Below are 21,636 nucleotides of genomic sequence, written 5' to 3' on the forward strand. Positions count from 1 at the left end.
GGACTCCTTCCTGATCCCAACAGCCACACGAGCCGGCAAACGTGAACTTTCCAGGCTAAACTGGCTCCCAGTGGATTGTCTTCCTGGGGGCTGGTATAAACTGGTTATAACAGTTATAGAGATAAGCTCAGAGAAAAGATAAGGGAGGGAGAGTGGAGAGCAGTGGAAGGGTGGGGAAATGTGTGGGTGTGGAGGAAGGGAAGAAAGAGGACCTTCTGTCTAAAAACAGTCACCAAGCACATACCACCAGCCCTGTGCTTGGCTGGTTTGGCCATGTAACCATGACAATGAATTCTAGGCTCTACAAACATGAATTATTCTTCAAAATGAGCCAAGATCAACCCTGGAGGAACTGCCAACAATCTTCCCTACCCAAAGGGGACTTTAAGACTCCTCCAAAACCTGTCTGGGAGGGCATGCCAAGGGGACTGAAGACTAAGAGCTGTTGGGCATGAAGCCTTGAGACTGGTGGCCTAGGCGATTCTTAACAAAACACGCAGGCCAGGCAGTAAGCAACACAGGAAGAATAAAGAGCACCCACCAGGGGTGCTCAGATTCACTCACACGCAGAACATCTAACCCAACTGGGAGAAACAGGGCAGCCCCCTCAGGCTTAAGGAATACAAGCCAGGGGTGGGGAGTCTGTGAGGAAGCAACGTTCTCTGTCAGAACAAGAAGTTACAGCTGGAGGCCTGGGCCTTCCCCTTTGATCCCCACCTCCCCGGTCTTGCTGGCAGAGAACAGTGGGCCATGTGTCTCCAGCCTTTGGGGCGCAGGCATGGACTGACAGTGGCACTGGGCTGACACTCACCTGCGCTGGGGGCACAGCAGGGGTGACAGTCCCGGGCCCTGGGTATCCTGGGTAGCTTGGCACCGGCTGCTGCTCCCCAGGGGGTGGAACTGGGGACTGCCCAGGGTAGGGCATTGGTGGCTGTCCAGGATAGGGCCCTGGGGGCTGCTGCCCAGGGGGTGGCATGGGCTGGCCTGGCCCAGGGGCCCCTGGGTATGGTGGATATGAGGGGATCCCAGAGGGTGGGTTTCCTCCAGGGGGAGGGTACATTCCATATGGAGGAACAGGCTGCTGGGCTGAAGGGGGCTGACCGAAGCCCCCAGGGGGGACTGGAGGATAACCGCCCCCAGGGGCTCCAGGGTACAGGTTTGGCACATTGGCTCCTCCAAACGTCCCAGACATATTGGTCGCCTGAAAGTACACAAAGCAGAGTCTAAGACTAATGTCCCCAGTGGGGCACAGATGCACTCTGTCCATCTGCCCTTCCCTGACCTGAGCCCTGCCACAGTCTCCCTGGAGCCTCATTCAGAGCTCACCCACCAGCACAATCAGCACAGCACCGGGCCCCTGCTGCAGGTCCTTCCTGTGCTAAGCTCTTTTCATACCTTAGCCAATTTAATCCTCACAGCACCTCCACCTGTGAACATGAATTATCATTATACCCACTTCACAGACAACAAAATGGGTTCAGAGACCTGAAGTCATTCACACAACCAGTAAATGGTGCAGCTGGGGTTCTGATTTAGCTCTCTCTGGACCCAAGCCATAGATCCTCAACCCCTTCTGCAGGGGAGAGGGCCTTCTCCAAATGGCTGCTCCTTCCATCCCAGACCAACTGGGTGAAGGAAAGAGCTTACAGCCCAAGAGGTATACGGGCCCCTTCCGCAGGCTTGGGGGTGGCCTCAGCACATCATCCTGCTAACCACACACACCTCTGGCAGGTGTGGCACAGGCGTGGCTCAGGTGGATTTATACTCACCCAGAATAAAAGCCTGCATCTTTACGATGGCCTCCTATGTCCTAGAGACCTGTATCCCCAGACTTCATCCCTGCTCTTCAGCCACAGTGGCCTCCTCACTGTCCCTGAGCATCCCACGGGCACCTCAAGGTGCTGGCGTTCCCTAGACATCCATATAGCACAGCCCTCCCCTACTTCAGATCTGTGTTCAAATCGTGATACCCCATCTTAACATCATTATTCCACATCACCTGCACTCCTGACCCCTTTACCCTGTTCTTCTTTTCCCACAACACCCACACTTTCAATAATGTCACACAGCTGACTTATGTTTACAGTCTGTCTCTTCCCAGCAGATGGTAAGTGCACCAGGGCTGAGATGTCTGTCTGTTTTATTCATATATCTCCAGTGTCTAGAACTGGGCCTGGGACTAATTAGAGTGTATACCGGTTACACTATTCCTACTAAGCATACATTTGTTTTCAGATTATAAAATGTTATTTTAAAAAAAACAAATAAAAGTTGCATGTTTGCCCAAGTTACCTGCCATACAACCACCCAGGCCCAACCAGAATAGCCATCCATATACACACGCACACACACAACACACATGTGCACCCAAGTGCACATTCACAAACACACAAGTACATACTCTCGCCTCCCTCCCATCCCTATGTTGAGCTCAAAAAGAAGGTACTCAATAAATATTCCACAAAGGCATCACCTACCCAACCCCCCAGAGCTGAAAGGGGCCTAAGAGACCACCCAGTCCAATGCATTCCCCTTCCCACATTATAGATGGGAAAATTGAGACCCAGAGAGGGACAGTGAGGATGTGGCAGAACCCTGATGGAAACCCTCATGTTCTAAGATGCAGCTCAAAACACTCCACACCCTCAGGTGAACACACAGACACCTCTGAAGCCACAGAAAGCCAGCAGCCTTAATCCCTTGGCCATGCAGGTATGGCCCCCAGGGGCAGCCTCAGCAGGAGAGCTGGACTCACCATTCCCGAGACGTAGTCCTGGTCGAACTGCCCTGCATAGCCGGCCACATTATCCAGCCCAATGGGGGGCATGTTGGGTGGCGGGTAGCCAGCACATCCCCAGGCACCACAACCTGAAAGCAATACCAAGCCTTTCGGTTCCTGTCTGTCCCCTGCCAAAGATGAAGGAGATACAAGCTCCCAGGGAGTCAGGAAGGGAGGCCAGGCAGAGCCTTGGGGACAACACTACAGACCACACGGAAAACCCTTGAGGGAGAAAGTCTCCCCACATCCTGTTGCCAGAGGAAAAGAAGAGGAAGTCTTCCCCTCTCTCCAGGGAGGAAGACAGGGTTCAGCAAGTGCTCCCAAGATCCCCTGTGGGATACTAAGGAGGAAGGGAGGGCTCAGGGCAGGCTCTGCCCTCCCAAGCTCACCATCACAAAGCATGGCAGCAGACAAAAGACAGGCCATGCTGGAACATTTACTGAGTCCATTACAGTGTGTGAACTCTGGGAGCTCTGAGAATCCAAGTAATGCAAAAGCCTGGGGCTGGGGAGGGAGGGGAGGGTTGGAGGGTATGATTTGGCTATTTGCTATGTCAAGTCTGTAAGAGGCAGGAAGAAGCACGATGAGAGGAGGGAGGGAAACAGGCCAGGTCATGAAACACACAGACACTGGTCCACAAGGAAACAGCAGGGGAACAGCAGTGGAAAGCTGGACTCTGAAACCAGTGGGACCGAATGTGTGCCCTGGGACCAGGCTCTCCACCACTCTAGGCTCATTTCCTATGCAAACAAATGGGGATGATTAGTGTGTGCCTCCAACTGCTGTGATAAGGACAGGCTGAGCAGGGCTTAGCTGGGCACGGTGAGTTAATGCCCAAGCAGGGCTTAGCTGGGTGACCAACAGTGTTCATATGTGACCCTGTCACTGAGAGCAGCGGGACAGCAGCTGACATCTCCACAGGGGCTCTTGGCCTGTTAGACGCACTCCTGTCCTATTCTTGGCACCCTCAAGTTCAACTCTTCAGCTGCAGGGCTCCGGGATATTCAGGGCGGTTGCTTTTCTCAGTCCCCTGCCTACTCCCTCTCTTGCTGCTCAGAGGTTGAATGGCTGTGCTGACAAAGGGGCAATGGCAGGACAGGGACGGCAGGACTTCCACTAGAGAGAGGGGAACTGGACTGGGCCAGTGTTGGCAAATCTGGGGTGGGGATTGCTTAACAGGGAAATGGCCCAGCTCAACCCCTGAAGTGCCCTGTGAGAGTGGCTGAGCCACCTCCCTGCTCTGGGGCTGTTCTTCACCTGTTTAATATGGGGAGAGAAAGTCTAAATGGCCTGTAGGCTGGGTCGTGCTCAGACTCAAGCACCTCAGCTCCAAGGAAATGAACAAAGCCCGGGGTCCCCCGGGGCGAGGGGCAGCAGCTCAGGCACCCTCTGGATGACCAGCCTTGGAATGACCCTTGTCTCCCCTTCGCCCCAGGAACCCTCATATTTCCTTCCCTACCATGGGAAACAAATCTCGTTTCAGAAAAAACCAGGAGGTGCCAGGGTCCAGCAGATAACTTCTGAATGTGAAGAGCTGGGTCCAGGTTCTGATTACCTGACCAGGTGGTGCAGTCACATCCTTGCCACCCACAGCTTCTGGCAGCCACAGCAAGTGGCATCTAATCCTTAGCATCTGCCTGCATGAGACAGTCTCCACTTCCTCCCTCAGCAGGGGAACTGCTGCAAAACCATGCACCTTAAGCACAGGGCAGGAGAAGTGACAAGAGCAATCACCCCATAGCAATGCTCTGGAGGACACCTGGAGACAGGCTTCACCTGGCTATCTCACTAGTATCTGGGACAGCCCAGGAAGGGAGGGATCTCTGAAGCGATTTTGCAAAGAAGAAAACTGAGTGTCAGAGAAGTGAAGGCATTTGCCCACTGTTACCAGCTAATAAGGCAAAAGACCCATTCCTGGCCTGGTCCTGGCTTTCAGAACAGTTTCAAGCCTAGGCCTCCCCTGGCCCCGGCCTGGATGCTCTTTTCCAGCCCCTGTCCCCACCTGGTGGTTCCGGCCCCTCTGAGTTGCGCTATGGCAGGGAGGCTGGGGAGTGAGGAAACCACATTATTCCCCTTGCCACTCCTGGCTGCTGAGCAGAGAGGGGCGTTCACTCCTCTACCCTTTCCCAGACCCTCTTACCTGGCGGAGGTGGTCGGTGGCCATGCGGGGGATATCCTGGATAGCTCATGGCTAAATCTGCAAGGGAAAAGAAAAGCGCATCAGGCTCTGCCCAGGAGCCCTCACCAGGCTTGCCCAGCACAGCAGCAACCACAACCAGGGCTTGTGAAGGAGGAGAAGTTGCATCAGGTCTGGCATGTGGCAACGCAGTTTATCCTCAACCTGCTGGTGCCTCTAGCTAGAAATAGCACCCGCTGGCATGCTGCCCAACTTCTGGGCCAGGGCCAGGCCCTCGCCCCAGCCTCACCTCACGCTGTAGGAGGATTCACCACTCACGAACCTGTGCAGTTCCTTGAAAACTCCTCCCACTCAAGCTTCACTCCAGTCCCTGCTGACAGGGGGTGCAGCGTATGTGTCTGGACCTACTTTCTGACCTTGGAGCCAGAGAGCACACTGCCTCATTCTCAGGCCTCAAGGTCTGTCTTTATCATCCTATGTCCTTACCACCACCCATCTGGCAACAGGGGAAGCAAAAGCCCATCTCCCTGTGCCCAATCTACAGAAACCAAGCTGTCCCCAAGCTGCTGCCCCATCTTGGATCTGACCCAAGCTATACTTTTCAATCTCCAACCTCTGGTTCACCAGGCAAGGGGACCTATAAGTTATGGAATCATTACTCCTAGAAATAAGACAGGCCCTCAGGAGGGCGCATCTGATGCAGGGTCCAGAATCAGGGCAAACGAGGCCCCACCAGACTGTTTCTGAAGATGAGGCAGTTGAAGCTTAGGGAGGGTGACTTGGAGATCAGTCCATAAAGGAAGAAGTGAGGCCTGTAACCCACGGCTCGGGCATGATGGTGCCAGGTGGCGCACCTGCTCTCACAATGTCCCTCTGTACAGGGATCCCTCGACAGTGTCCCATGCCAATTAAACTGCCCAGGAGGGACATACATCTGCTCTGACACCAGCCACTGAAAAACTCTCATGCTCATGCAACTTACTAATTATCCTTGCTAATCAGTGGTTTGCAGATGCACCCAATGACAAGGCCTCCTCAACAATCACACCTGCTAGTCCCAGGTGAGCTGCTTTCTCCTTACACAGCACAGTGGGTCTCAAACTGCAATATGCACCAGAATCACCTGGAGGAATTGTTGAAACACAATGCTGGGCTCCACCCCAAGAGCTTCTGAGTCAGTAGAACCAGAATTTGCATTTTGAACAAATTCCCAGGGGATGTTACTGGTTCGGGGACCCCACTTTGAGAACCACTACTCTAGATACTACCTACCTACAAGATTATAGTTGTCCTTCATATCTACCTTGAAGAACTGAGCATGTTGTTTTCAAGGAAGCTGAAGGACTTCCTTAAGGTGCCACTGGTCCACACAGGGGGGGCCTGGTTCTCTGCCCTATGGGCATGGTCATTTGTTTTGGTCAGTGGATCCAGAGGTGACTGTAGGCAGATCAGTGGGAAGCTAGATGATGTCTTAGTGGGCTTGGAGAAAGCTGGAATTGGCAACCTGCACCATGGACAGAGGACAACTTCTCCCTGCACAGCTTTCAGTCTTTCTGAGCCCTTAAGCATGTGGTGACTGAGGTCCCCAGTGGGGCTGCCTTCATCTCCCAGTGTGACTCATCTCCCTGTGGCTGGGTGAGCCATCAGCACAAAGCCCTCCCGGTCCTGCCCTTAGCCTGATCCTTCTGCCCAGATACTCCCAGATCCCTCAGACCTCACTGACAAGAAGGTAGCGTGGGGGGATGTCAATGGCAGGTGGGCAAGGAACCTGCTGATAGGAGGAACCATCTCGCAGGAGAGCAGGGCAAGCTGCAATTGTGTCTGTGACACCACACCCTCTGGAGACACCACTAGGCAGGACCTCTGGGCACCAAAGACCCACTTTCCACTCCTCATCTCCCAGAAAATAAGCCCACAGCCAGGCAGGGGGGACACAAACGACAGCAGCTGGACACCACCCTGTTACTTACACCAAAGAAATGTCAGCCAGGCCAAGGATTTAAATGTAAGTAGCAGACCTAAATCTCAAAGGCATAAAATAAAATTTCTACATGATAAGAAACAAAGAAAACAAAAACCAGAGAAATAACAAACTTAGGGGGAAAGTTCTACTGTAACAGAGGATGTAACAGAGGACCCTGAACAATACTAAGGTACACACAGGCTAAACTCCCTCCATGTGGGAAACAGTTGACCTCCTCATAGAAGCGGGAACTATCTGTGTGAGAAACCATCGAAGGCAGAAACCGTTGCATAGAAACAGAAGCCATACACAATAAAAATTTTATGCCTGATTGCTTTAACTGCTCACTTCTGGCTTCTGTGACCTAGCTGGCTTTGTGCATCTGAACAAACCCATGTGCTAAGGGGATATGGTTTTTGCCTTTATAAACTCCAGCAGACTAAGGCTAGCTGCTGTTCTCCCAAAATACCTAGGGGAGGCATTCGCTGGCTGACTAATAAAGACTCTGTTAAAATTCTTAATTGTTTTGGTTCCTTCCCTGAGCAACACATCAAAACATTTGGAGGCCCCAGAGAGATTCCTGTCACTCACTCAGAGGAACCAAAAAACCGCAGCTTCGGATGCAGGGTAACATGGCAAGTCTCCCTAGGGGAGGCCACCGAGACAGAAATCGGCCCCTGAGTCCTTTGGCCCCCCTACCAGAGAGCCCAACACAACCAAATTCTTCAATTGGCACCAGAGTCTTTATTCGTCCTATTATCCTGCATCTTGGACCTCTGGAGGTAAGCTTTGGTTTGAAATCTCAAAAACTTGGTATTGCATTTGGGTATCAGAGCTCTGATTTGAGACCCGAGTGGAAGGCTGGACACAGCATTACTTCCCGGGTCTAGGACTCCCGTGAGACGTTGCCGGGTCCTTTGATTTGGAATTTGGACGTGGCCACTTGTCTTTGTCTTTTGTGTGTTGCCGGTTGTGTGTTGTTGTGTGTCATTAACTGTGGTCCTATAGAACATAATGGGACAAAATTTCTCAAAACAGGTCTGTGGGGCAACCCTCCTACAATGTATGTTTAACAATTTTAAGTACTTCCAAATGAAAGCCACTGATTTTGGAATTTCAGCCAACCCATTTGACCTAAGGAAATTTTGTGAGTTAGACTGGCCAATGTTTGGAGTTGGATGGCCCTCATATGGAACAACAGACCTCCCTACCACCTACCGAGTACAGGAGGTTTGTTTTGGCCAACCAGGCCACCCAGACCAAATTCCATATATACAGGTTTGGATCAAACTGGTTACAGAAAAACCATCCTGGCTAAAAAAATGTTTAAAATCTTGCTTAAGTAAACAAGGTACCAACAAGACAGAAACTCTTGTGACTAAACCTATTCCTCTCACAGGTTCATCTAAGGGGACTGTCACATCCTCAGTACCCCCATCCTACAGGACACACTAGAGGATCTTACTGACCTTTCTCCTCACATTCCTGTCTCCCCTAGTGCACCTCCACCTTACCCATCCTCTCCTGATTCTACAGGACTTCTCGGCCCTCCGCATACTCGGAGCGGCACTGCTTACCAGTCGAGGCTTAAATCTGACTCTGACCCTACCTCTACCAACCTCTCTCCCATGCCTCAACTCCCTCTCCACCAAGCTCCCCTTCCCCCAGGGACTACTCAAGATCAAGCGCCATTCGTGGTATATGTCCCTTTCTCCACCAGTGATTTGTATAACTGGAAAAACCAAAATCCCTCCTTTTATGAGAAACCTCAAGACCTCATCTCCCTTTTGGAGACTGTGTTCTTTACCTACCAGCCCACCTGGGATGATTGCCAACAACTTCTTCAGACCCTTTTCATGTCAAAAGAACATGAGCGCATCCGCCAAGAGGCCCTCAAAACCATTACTGGTTTGAATGGCCAACCTTTTGACAATCCTGTTTGCCTTAACCGTGTATTCCCCCTTAGCCAGCCCAGATGGGACCCAAATACAGATCAAGGTAAGGAGGCTCTCACTCAGTATCACCAGACTCTCCTCAGAGGACTCCACGCAGCAGCCCAGAGACCCACTGATCTCTCAAAGGTAAGCAAAACCATTCAAGGGCCAAATGAGACCCCTGCTGCTTTTCTGGATTGCCTGATGGAGGCTTATAGGGTCTACACTCCTGTAGACCCCGAGGCTCCAGAAAACAGGCGGGCAATAAACATTGCCTTTGTTATCCAGTCAGCCCCAGACATTAGAAAAACGCTTCAAAGACAGGAAGGCTTTGAATGTAAATTGTTGTCTGAGTTGGTTGAAATAGCGGAAAGGGTCTATAATGCCAGAGATAGCCCAGAAGAAAAACAAAGAGAAACAAAGAAAAACATAATTACCAAAATAATGGTAACGGCCCTCACCAAATCTCAAAGAACAACCAAAGGGCCTAAAAATTTAAAACCCCAATTTGGGAAGAAGGGAAACCCACTAGGGGAAGCCAAAGCCCCCTCTAACAAAGGACCAGTATGCGTTTTGTAAAGAAAAAGGCCACTGGAAAAATGAATGTCCTGTTAAAGAACAGAGACCCCCACGTCCCTCAATTAGACATCTCCGAGGACTGATGGGGCCAGGGCTTCATACTTATGAGCTCCCAGGAGCCCAAGGTAACATTAAAAATAGGGGGCAAACCAGTAGACTTCCTCATGGACACAGGGGCTACTTACTCAGTCCTAACTGAAACTGATGGACATTTGTCTGCTAAAAGGACCTTAGTCCAGGGGCCACAAGAGAGTTCCAATCCTACCCCTGGACAGAAGCTAGAATCACTAATCTAGGGCAGGGTACCATTACCCACTCCTTCTTTATCATGCCGGATTGCCCATACCCACTGCTGGGAAGAGACTTGTTACATAAGCTGCAGGCTACCATATCCTTCCAGGGGAAAACAGCAAAACTGACTCTTAATCCTGCACCCCCTACACAGATAATGATAACATGCCCAATCAGCGAAGAATATATGGTAGCTACAGAGGCCCCCTCCAATGACTTTAGTTCCACCATAGTGGAACTACAATGAAAGATCCCAGGAGTATGGGCAGAAACAAACCCCCTGGGCTTGGCCACTCACCAGCCCATCATGGTTCATCTTACAAGCCAGGCTACACCTGTTCAAGTAAAACAGTATTCCATCCTCCTGGAAGGCAAACGAGGGATAGCTGTCCACATCCAGAGACTAAAAGAGGCTAACGTTTCAGTTCCATGCAAGTTGGCCTGGAACACTCCCCTCCTTCCAGTACAGAAGCCAGGCACATCGGATTTCCAGCCTGTCCAAGATCTACAAGAGGTGAACAAGTGCATGGAGACCCTCCATCCAACCGTCCCAAATCTCTGCAACCTCCTCAGCTTGCTGCCGCCATCTCACCAGCCCTACACCATTTAGACCTTACGGATGCCTTCTTCAGCCTCCCATTGGCCGAGGTAAGCCAACCTCTATTTGCCTTTAAATGGACTAATCCTGAGGGGGATATTCAGGACAGCTGATGAGGACATGTCTACCTCAAGGGTTTAAAAATTCCCCAAACTTGTTTGATGAAGCATTGAGCCAAGATCTCATGCCATATCGAAAACAACATCCTGAGGTCACCCTATTACAGTATGTGAATGATCACCTGTTGGCCACCAAAGACTATAAGACCTGCAAGGAGGCTGCAAGAGACCTATTACGGGAATTACAAGCCCTGGGGTACTGAGTCTCAGCCAAAAAGGCCCAACTATATACCCCAAAAGCCAACTACCTGGGGTACAAATTACAGGAGGGAAAGAGAAACTTATCCTCAAGAACAGAGACAGTCCTAAAGATCCCAACCCCAACGACTAAAAAAGAGGTCTGTGAATTTTGGGGTGCTGTGGGTTACTGCCACTTCTGGATATCTGGATTTGCTGAAATAGCCAAGCCCCTGTATTCTAGTACTGGGGGAAAACATACCTCCTTGCTATGGACTGAGGTTGAACAAAAACCCTTTAATGACTTAAAACAGACACTTACCATGGCACCTGCCCTAGGTTGCCAGATGTAAATAAGCCCTTCACCCTGTTTATTGCTGAAAGACAAGACATTGCCAAAGGAGTACTCACCTGGACCCTGGGACCATGGAAGAGGCTAGACAGCGTAGCCTCCGGATGGCCAACCTGCCTCTAGGCCATAGCAGCGACCGCCTTACTGGTGAAGGAAGCCAACAAGCTTACCCTAGGGCAGGATATAAGCCTAGAAGCACCCTATTCTGTACAAACTCTTGAAAAGTGCACCCGAGCATTGGCTCACCAATGCCCACATCACTCAATATAAGGCCTTACTCTTAGAACAGCCTTATTCAGTTTCTTAAGACAACAGCTTTGAACCCAGCAACTCTCCTCCCAGATGATGACCCGAAAGAACCCATCCATGACTGCCTCGAAACTATAGAGACACTCCAAGGACTCAGACCTGACCGACATGCCCTGGATGGAACCTGATGAGGGAAGCAGCTTCATTTCCAACAGAATCAGGTATGCCAGGGCAACTGGAGTAACCCTGGAACAAGTCTTTTGGGCTCAAGCCTTAAATCAAGGGACCTCTGCCAAAAAGGCTGAATTTATAGCTTTAATACAAGCTCTGATACAAGGAAAAGACAAAACTGTCAACATATACACTGACAGTAGATATGCTTTTGCTACAGCTCATGTACTCGGGGCCCTTTATAAACAAAGAGAACTAATAACATCGGGAGGAAAGGACATAAAAAACAAAGAGGAAATTATAGTTCTTCTTGAGGCCATATGGTATCCTAAAAAGGTGGCCATTATACATGGCTGAGGACACCAAAAAGGTGACTCAATTGAGGCCCGAGGAAATGCCGCAGCAGACCAAGCAGCAAAAGAGGCCGCACTAAAACCAGTGGGGCCATCAAATTCTTTGGTAGTCATACCGGCACCCCAATTACCACCAGTCCCACACTACACTAAAGAGGAAGTTATACATGCAAAAGCATTACAAGCCTCAGATAATAATGCAGGTTGGAAAGTCTTACCAGATCACAGGATTTATCTACTCAAGGTCCTAGGAAGACTATGAATAGAACAACTTCACCAAGGGACACACCTTGGAGCTACTAAATTGACTGAATTGTTGCAAAAAAATTATATTCATAATTTGGACAAATTAACAAAGGACTTTGTACAGCACTGTGAAGTTTGTTCACAAATAAATCCAGGACAAAAGTCCAAAGTACCTGCAGGAACCAGAACACGAGGATCCAGTACTGGGGAACATTGGGAAATTGACTTTACCAAGGTAAAACCTGGACAATATGGGTACCACTATCTCTTGGAATTTATAGACACCTTTTCTGGGTGGGTGGAAGCTTTTCCTAACAAAACTGAAACCACTCAAATAATACTTAAAAAATTATTACAAGAAATTGTCCCTAGATTCAGCCTATGACTTTGGGGTCTGACGACGGTCTGGCTTTCACAGCTCAAATTTCCCAATTATTAGCAAAAGTCTTGCAAATACAATGGAATCTACATTGTATCTACAGGGCACAGAGTTCAGGACAGGTAGAGTGAATGAATAGAACCTTAAAAGAAACACTAAGTTAAGGTTAGAGACTGGTAAAAACTGGGCAAGCCTCCTCCCCTTTGCCCTTTTAAGGGCTAGGGCACTCCATATGTCAAGGGAATCACTCCTTATGAAATTATGTTTGGAAGGCCACCCCTCTTGTTACCCTGTCGAAGGGATGACAAACTTGCTGAACTCACTAACCATAACCTTCTTTGGTCTCTCCAAGGCCTCCAGCAGGTACTGTGCCAGATCCACCCCTTGGATAAGGAGGCCTTCCCACCAACTAAGAACCTAACTCCACACCCGTATGGAGACCCGCCAGGAGACCTCAGAGGGGTGAAGCGCCACAGCCGCGCTACTCTCAAGCCCAGGTGGCAAGGGCCTTTCCGGATCATCCTAACCACCCCAACAGCTGTTAAAGCAGCAGGAAAAAGTCAGTGGATACACCACACTCAGCTCAAGCGAACACCTGAGTCATTGGAACCAAGTCAGCACCAAGAAAGATGGACCGTCCAACGCTCCCAGAAGGACGCCTTAAAGACAAGACTCACCCACTCACCCCCTTAATTGTCCTATGTTTAGCTGTGCTTGTAACAGGGAGCCCTCATCAACCCAAAAATTACACCTGGGAATTGAGGGATACTGTCACTGGGGAAGTCATTCGGTCTATCCACAGCCCTAGCGCCCCATCTTTTTAGTAGACCTCTGTGAACTTATGACTGGGGGCTCTAAACCCCGCACTTATATTCCAGGAGGCTATTTTGGAGGAGGATCCATGTTATTCCCCCAACACTCATGCGGCCAGCTCAATTATGAACTAAGTCTCCAACAGACCCAATTTTATGCCTGCCCCACAGCAGGCAGCCCTTCCTGTCAGGGGTGAGGAAACTATCACTGCACTCTTGGGGTTGTGAAACCAAGGCTTCCTGGATTCATACAGACTCCTACATATCCCTTAACAGAAAAAACCCACCTCCTGGTTGTAATCAGTCGGGGACATGCAATCCTATGAACCTCACCTTCAGGTTTTGGAAGCCATTTGTAACCACCACATGGGAGACAGGCAGAACATGGGGTCTAAGATTGTATGTTACCGGACGAGACCCTGGTGGTGAGTTCACTATTCAGTTAAAAGGAGAAGTTTGCCCCAACATCCCAATAGGCCCTAATCAGGATCTCCTACCCCTTCCTCCACATTCCCTGAACCCTAACTCGTCTCCCCAAGTTCCAACACCCAGGTCCCTCAACTGAACCTCCAATTATGCCTTCACAAATCCCCTCGTCAAAACTTTACATTCAGTTTTCAAGTTTATCAACCAGTCAAACCCTAATATAACCACAGATTGCTGGTTATGCTTAAATCCAGAACCACCATATTATGTTGGCCTATGAGTAAACAGCTCTCTGGGTGTTAATAACAAAATTGTTAGGTCTCTAAATCTACCTACAATTGCCAAAAACAAACTCTGTCCATGGGGAAGAAAACCCAAACTCATGCTTGGTGGCCTAAAAAACCAAGGGCTTTGTATGAAAACTAATAAATATAATCTCCAGAGTTCCCCCTATAGAACAGTGTGCACATATGCAATAACCATCAGTAGTGCAAGCCACAGTTCGCAAGCTTCCAATTACCTTGTTACCCCCTCTAACACTTGGTTTGCTTGCTTGACAGGACTAACCCCATGTATAGCCACCCAATTTTTCCTCACACCCAACAAAACTGAAGTCTGTGTTCTTGTCCACATCACTCCCCAGATCTATTTTTATGAAGGAGAGGCATGAAGACAACACCTAATAACAAAAAGAGCTGCCCTGGGTCCTCATCCCCTTACTCGTAGGTTTAGGCATAGCTGGATCCACAGCTATGGGAACCACAGCTCTAATCACCAGTAATCAAAACTTTACAGCTCGAGGTCAACAAATGAACCTAGACCTAGGCTAACTGGAAAAATCTGTTAGCAGACTGGAAACCTCTTTAGATTCCCTAGCTGAAGTGGTACTACAAAACAGATGGGGCCTAGATCTCTTATTCCTGAAACAAGGTGGATTATGTGTGGCTTTAGGAGAAACTGTTTTCTATACTAATCACTCAGAAGTGATAAGAGACAGCCTCTCCCTAATCAGAAAAAGATTAAAAGCAAGAGAAGAATTAAAAAACAAAGGCCACAACTGGTATGAAACCTTATTCTCCTGGTCTCCCTGGTTAACAACTCTCCTTACTGCCTTAGCTGGTCCCTTGCTTTTAATTCTGCTGTTCTTCACGACAGGCCTCAACTGTCTCGCCCTCAACTGCCTTGCTAAGTATGTTAAACAGAGAATCCAATCAGTAAAATTAATGGTTTTAAGAACCAACTATAACAGATTAAACAAAATGAGTCTAAGATTTGACTCAGCTACATAAAACCAGTGGGGAATGTAACAGAGGATGCTGAACAATACTAAGGTAGACACAGGCTAAGCACGCGCCGCATGGGAAACCATGCACCTCCTCATAGAAGCGGGAACTATCTGTGTGAGAAACCATCGAAGGCAGAAACCGTTGCATAGACACAGAAGCCATACACAATAAAAATTTTATGCCTGATTGCTTTAACTGCTCACTTCTGGCTTCTGTGACCTGGCTGGCTTTGTGCACCTGGACAAACCCGTGTGCCCATGGGATATGGTTTTTGCCTTTATAAACTCCAGCAGACTAAGGCTAGCTGCTGTTCTCCCAAAATACCCAGGGGAGGCAGTTGCCGGCTGGCTAATAAAGACTCTTAAAATTCTTAATTGTTTGATTCCTTTCCTGAACTACAACCTCACAACACTACAATAAGAAAAAGACCAATGACCACTAGAGAAACTGTTGGGCCGGCCCCGTGGCGCACTCGGGAGAGTGCGGTGCTTGGGAGTGCAGCAGCGCTCCCGCCGCGGGTTCGGATCCTATCTAGGGTTGGCCGGTGCGCTCACTGGCTGAGCACAGTGCGGGCGAAGCCAAGCCAAGGGTTGCACTCCCCTTACCAGTCACAAAAAAAAAAAAAAAACAAGTGCAGTTACAGAAAAGGAACTAAAGATGTTCGTCTTCACTAATGTGCTAACAGAATCACAAGTTAAAAACAGAGATGTCAAAATTAAAAATGGCACACCCTTTCTCAGAGCAAGTCTACTTCTGGAAATGTGTTTCCCAGACACACTTACACCTGTGTGAAATGATATACGAACATGGATTTACCGCAGCGTTATCTGCAAAACACCAAAACTCCCTAAAAATCCACAAATGAGGCTGGTCAAAAAAACACATCAGATGCCTACAAAGGATACTCTGTAGCTATTTCCAGAATTAGCCAGTTCCATATATGGGGACATGAAATGGTCACCATTCTTAACCAAGGTGCAGTACTGTGTGTATGCTAAGCTGATAATAAAGAAAGAAAACAGAAACATACAAACTAAGTGGTTTCTATACATGTCTACCAGCATAGACCATCCCCGGAATGATAAACAAGAAACTGGTAACACCGGTTGCCACTGGAAGGGAAAACTGGGGCTAGAAATGAAGTTTCCTGTTTGAATAAGCACCCCTGGCATTTCTGCCACATGCGTGTATTGCCTATTAAATAAACAACTTTTAAAAAGGCCCAATTCAGGTGGGGATTTCTGAGCTCACTTGAAGCTGCCTCTGAGTTGTGGCTGCTCTTCCAAGATGAAAATAACTCACACAAGGTCCACTTAGTCCCAGACAGTCTCACTCAGACCTGGAGGGACTGCAGGCCACTGCAGCCCACCAAACACACAGCATCGTGGTGCTCATTCCCAGGGGGCTTTTAGGGAGTGCCCGGCAAGAGGGCCACACAGGGCAGGCCTAGTCCCACTGCTGAGCTGCAGTCCTGTGTCCCTAGATTCTCCTTCCCCTCTCTGGAAAGAACAGTCTCATTTTTCCCCACAACTTTTCATCTGGAATAGTTTTGAGCATATTCCTTACTCTTACCTTTCTCTGAGCTCTTTTCAGAACCCATGGCCCCAGATGTGGTCTGAAGTGCCAGGGCAGGCCCCCACCTCCTTCAATTGGTACATGTGAGTTTTCTGGATGATAGAGGTCTTTTGTGGATTCCTGTTAAATTTCTCTCTCCGATTCTGCTCATTGCTCCAGCCTACTGAGATCTCGGAAATTCTGACTCACATCAAACATCTTAGCTCTCGCTCTCTGCTCTATTTAATATCCTGACTTGAGAAGCACAGCATTTATGTTCTTCCAAGCAACTGACACAAAAAGGGCCAACATGGACAGTCCTGAACTGTCATTACTGACAACTCCCTGGCTCGATATCGGACATGCCACTGTGGGTACAGGCATTCAACCAGCTATCCCCCACCTAACCCTGCTACAACCCAGCACACATTTCTCCACCAGGTTCAAATGAGGCTTCTAACCCATGCACCACAGAACCTTGCAGCTTATCTGCCAAATAATCCCCAAGAGAAAAGTAAAGGCAGCCCGATAGCCCAGGGCAACCTTCAGCGCACCAACTTGCCTCCCAGTGCCTATCTCTCTCCTCTCCAATCAGCACGCAACCCTCTGACTCATAGAATCTACAGTCTTCCTCACTTTTTTGAAAATTGAGAAATCTGCTCATTGTCTAGTAGTCCTCTTGTATCTTTGGCCTCTGCGTCTTCTCAAAAAGGGCCAGCAATAGGGACTGCTGCCCTTGGAGAAGTCATTCTGGGCACCCCGGGGAGCGGAAGAGAGCTTGGGCAAAACTTCAGGGGCCTCACCTTCCCCTCCCAACCCTGTCCAGCCCTCACTCTCCTGACAGAAGGGAACAGTGAGTTATCATCCCAAAGACCTGCCTTCTCCGTGGCGTCCAGGAGTGTCATAGCTCTCGCCCCGACCAATGACTTTCTCCTATGGCTTTCCTTTAACAAAGGAAAATGCACATAGGGCAGGGCGGGTGCTTCACTTTGCTGATACGATTCTGACAGGCTGGGGCACAGCCTCATTCTATGCTGTAAAGTAAGGCAAATCATAACGAAAGCCAAAATGTTTCATTATTTTAGTTATTATTTTAGTTATAATAAGTTTCCATTTATATTGTCAGAGCTAGGGCTCAGGCCATCCACCCCACTGTACAGACTGGGTCCCCAGATCCCTCACACGCAGGTCCATGCTAGGTAATTGGGAAAGATTCCAGGAGCTGTTGGCAGATGACATGAGCTCAGTCTTCAGCTTACTCAGCGGCAGGAGCTTACAGGTCTGGTAGCCTACAGGTCCAGCAGCTTACAGGTCCAGCAGTGGCAGTGGCCCTACGGAGGGTCCTGGGGGGCACAAGCAGCAGCAGCCTCCAGCAGCAGTAGTGGCCGTCCCCACACCCCCCCCATGGAGGGCATCCCAGGGATGGAGAGGCGCCATGGATCAGAACCACTCATCCTTATACTTAAGTCCATAACCCAGGACACCTGGTGCACATGTGCACTTACACTAGACAATAGCCAAGGAACACCTGAGCACATATGCCTGTTTACATCAAATGCTTGGCAAGATTCTGAACATCTAAGGGGCCCTGACCATTTTTCCTATATTTTCCCAACATACGCCCAGTTCTCATCACGGCACCCAGACATGGGGACTTGCTAGAGAGGCCCTCCTGCACACAGCAGGCAGCTGGCCTCCTTAGGGACTGCTCCAGTTCTTAGACACTTGCCTCTGGGGACCTTTGGACTCTGGTCCTGCCTCTCTTGGGGTACACTGCAGCACAAAAACCTCCCTTCCTTCCTCACTGGGACCATCTAGCAGCTGTGCACCCAATTTCATCCAGCTGTGGCTCTCTCTGGCTAAATTGGTGCTTCTATAAAACAGTCACCTGTTTGGTTAAAACCCAGACTGCTGGGCCCCAGCCCCATAGTCTCAGCATTCATAGAGCTGGGGCAGGGCCCGAGAAGCTGCTTTTCCAACACACTTCCAGGTGATGGTGGTGCTGCTTGCCTATGGGCTATGCTTGGTGTGGCACCACTTCATCACACAGAGAATCACCTGGAGAGCTCGCTAAAAATGCCATGCCTTGGCCCCAAACAATCTCAGCCCTTCAACCTGGGAAAGGCTGGGGATTCTGAAATTTAAACAAGTATACATCAACCCCCAATACCCGGTAATTCTAATGTAACCATCCACACTCTCAGAAACACTCTTTCCTTTAAGGTACTCAGACACTTTCTAGCTAACACAATCTCACTCTTCTTCCCAGCGGTAAGCACTGAGGTCCAGCGCCAAGACCCAGGTATCCAGGTATCCCGACACCCCGTCAGAACCAAGCCTCAGAGCACGCAGGGAATGTTGAAAGAATTGAACAGCTACCTGGGGGACGTCTCAGGGACTATAAAAGGGCCTGTTCCCTAAAGCCGTGTGTACGTACACAAATATACAATTAAATTTCAAGGGCTCTACAAGGGCAGTAGCTGGAGTCCCCAAACACAGGAATCTGGAAATGATGTGTGGATACAGGAGGCAAAACCATTCAGAACAAGAAGAGCCTCATTCACCCCACCCAGCCAACCCCCTATCACATGGGGAACGTTGTAGGTTTCCTACCCCAACAATGGGAGATTAAGACATGGGACTCCATCCAGCAACAAGGCTGGGCTGCGCACATCTTCTGGTGTCCTGCCTGACCTCCAGGGACACAGAAGGGAAGGGGCAGGGGTGGCAGTGCCATGTCTGGCACACAGATACAGAAGAGTCCTCCTCAGAGGACCAGCACAAGGCTCAGGTGGGACAGAGCCTACACTAGGCTAATGCTGAAAGGGAGAGTCTAGAAGTATCAATCGTCCTTGGGCCTGAAGCCACATAGCAGCGAGACCTCCCATCCCTCAGTGCCCAGCAGCAAACCAAGCAGGCCTGGACTGGATTGGTTGCTGTTGTGAGATGATCTCCCACCAGCCTTTCCCAGCCTGGTGGTTGGGATATTCATTTGTTTACTACTTTTTTAATACTAAATCCTTAATCCGTTGTGACATAAAATTCAAACATATAGTTTAAACCACATAGCTCTGATTACTCCTTCAATTAATAATAATAAAATAAAATATTTATTTTATATTTTTTAAAATAAAAGGAAGGTAATTTGTATCTCATGAATATTCATAATAAAAAATAAATAAACTTTAAAAATAAATAAATAAAAGGAAGTGAAGACAAGCCACAGAATAGGAGAAAATATTTGCAAAAGAAATATCCAATAAAGGGGCTGTTATCCAATATATACAAAGAACTCTTAAAAGTCAACAAGAAAACCACACAATTAAAAAAAATAGCCAAAAGACCTTAACATACTCCACCAAAGAGGATATACAGATGGCAAATAAGCATATGAAAAGATGCTCAACATGTCATTAAAGAATTGCAAATTAAAACAAGATCCCACTACACGCCTAGTAGAATGGCCAAAACACAAAACACTGACAGCACCAAAACGTTGTTGAGGATGTGGAACAGCAGGAACTCGCTCATTTGGTGCCGGTGGGAACGTAAAATGGTGCAGCCACTTTGGAAGATATGTTGGCAGTTTCTTAAAAAACGAAACATAATTTTACCAAACCCTCCAGGAATCATGCTCTTGGTATTTATCCAAATGAGATGAAAACTTATGCCCACCCACAGAAACCTGCACGTGGATGTTTACAGTAGTTTTATTCGTAATTGCCAAAACATGGAAGCAACCAAGATGTCCTGCAGTCGGTGAATGGATAAACTGTGGTACAGGCAGAATAATATTCAACAGAGTATTATTCAGTGCTAAAAAGAAATGAGCTATCAAGCCATGAAAAGACATAGATAAATGCATATTACATGTATGTTACTAAATGAAAAAAGCCAGCCTGAAAAGGGTACATATTGTATGAGTCCAATCATATGATATTCTAGAAGAGGCAAAACTATGGAGCCAGTAAAAAGATCAGTAATTGCCAAGGGTCAGAGGGGAGGGAGGGATGAGTAGGTAGAGCACAAAGGATTTTTAGGGAAGGAAAACTAGTCTGTATGATAGCATAATGGTGGCATACGTTAGTCTAAACCCGGGGAAGATACAACACCGAGAGTGAACCCTAATGTAAACTATGGACTGCGGCTGATAACAAACGTACCACTGTGGTGGGGGATGTCCACCGTGGAGGAGGTTGTGCATGTGTGGGGTCGGGAATATATGGGAACCGTCTGTCCTTTCTGATCAATTTTGCTGTAAACCTAAAACTGCTCTTAAAAAATAATGTTTATTTAAAAAATCAAAGGAACACAAGCACATGGTAGGGAGATTAAAACAGAACAGAAAGGCACAAAGTGAAAAGCAAAAGTCACTCTTCTCTCTATCCCCTATCGAAAAGTTACCACTGCACAGTTTCCAGTGGACAGTTCAAGAGACACACACAAAAATACACACACATAAATGTATTGTGTATATATTTTTATGTAAATGTATACATATATAAATGTATATGCATATATATTTAGTTTATGTATGTCCATATTATATGTACAATTTTTTAAAACAGGAAAGAAATGTATTTGTACATCTACAAGCTCTCCACTCCAGTACAAAGCTAGCTTCTGGTGTAATGATCAAAGTAATATTGTGATATAATAAGAAATGTATATTCAAACAGTCTTGCGGAACTGAGCCCTTAACGTAACTCCAGTCAGAGTGAGAACTGAACTGAATTGCAGGGCACCCAGCTGGTTTTGGAAAATTGGTCGGCATGGGAAAAACCCATATATCTGGTCACAGAATTGAAGTATTGAGAGTAGCACTAGTACAGAAGGAAAAACAGTTTTGTTTTTTTCCTTTTCAGCCCACATTCCTTTCTGGTGTATCTGCTAATGCTGTCTGGGGAGAGGAAGAGTTAGCCAGCCGGAGCTGGTCTGAGCAGCCCCTGGCCTCCCCACATTGTCCTAGGAGTGGCTGGGCATTCCTTCCAAGGTTACCAGAGGACAGCAGAGGCAACAACCCAGAGCACAGTGCAGACAGGGGCTCAGAGCCCTGAACCCAAGACAGAAGGTCCAAAGCAGGACAGCAACGTACACTTCAGGTAGCCCACTTCCAAGAATCTTAACCAGGAAAGGATCCCACCCAGCGACCTGGAGCTGGGCCTTCCATCCCAGATCTCACTTGTCCCATGGGTAGACAACAGGCATCACCTTTCAGGGCTCTTACCTTC

At 48.4% G+C, this 21,636-nt stretch overlaps 1 protein-coding gene across 3 annotated transcripts in view; it reads right to left on the reverse strand.

Annotated features, from left to right (window-relative positions):
• The window catches only part of ANXA11 (annexin A11), a 59,032-nt gene that overhangs the window by 15,533 nt on the left and 21,863 nt on the right, over positions 1-21,636 (reverse strand). For 2 of the 3 annotated variants that reach the window (XM_063101773.1, XM_063101774.1), the window contains exons 2-4: positions 4,920-4,976; positions 2,756-2,868; positions 812-1,201 (exon numbers count right to left, since the gene is read on the reverse strand). In XM_063101773.1, the coding sequence (XP_062957843.1) occupies positions 812-1,201; positions 2,756-2,868; positions 4,920-4,968 (552 nt within the window). In that variant the 5' untranslated portion in view covers positions 4,969-4,976. The remainder of the gene's footprint in view (positions 1-811; positions 1,202-2,755; positions 2,869-4,919; positions 4,977-21,636) is intronic. The other variant, XM_063101775.1, reaches the window with a different exon arrangement.

Source organism: Cynocephalus volans, chromosome 7 (genome assembly GCF_027409185.1).
Source record: "Cynocephalus volans isolate mCynVol1 chromosome 7, mCynVol1.pri, whole genome shotgun sequence".
NCBI lineage: Eukaryota > Metazoa > Chordata > Mammalia > Dermoptera > Cynocephalidae > Cynocephalus > Cynocephalus volans.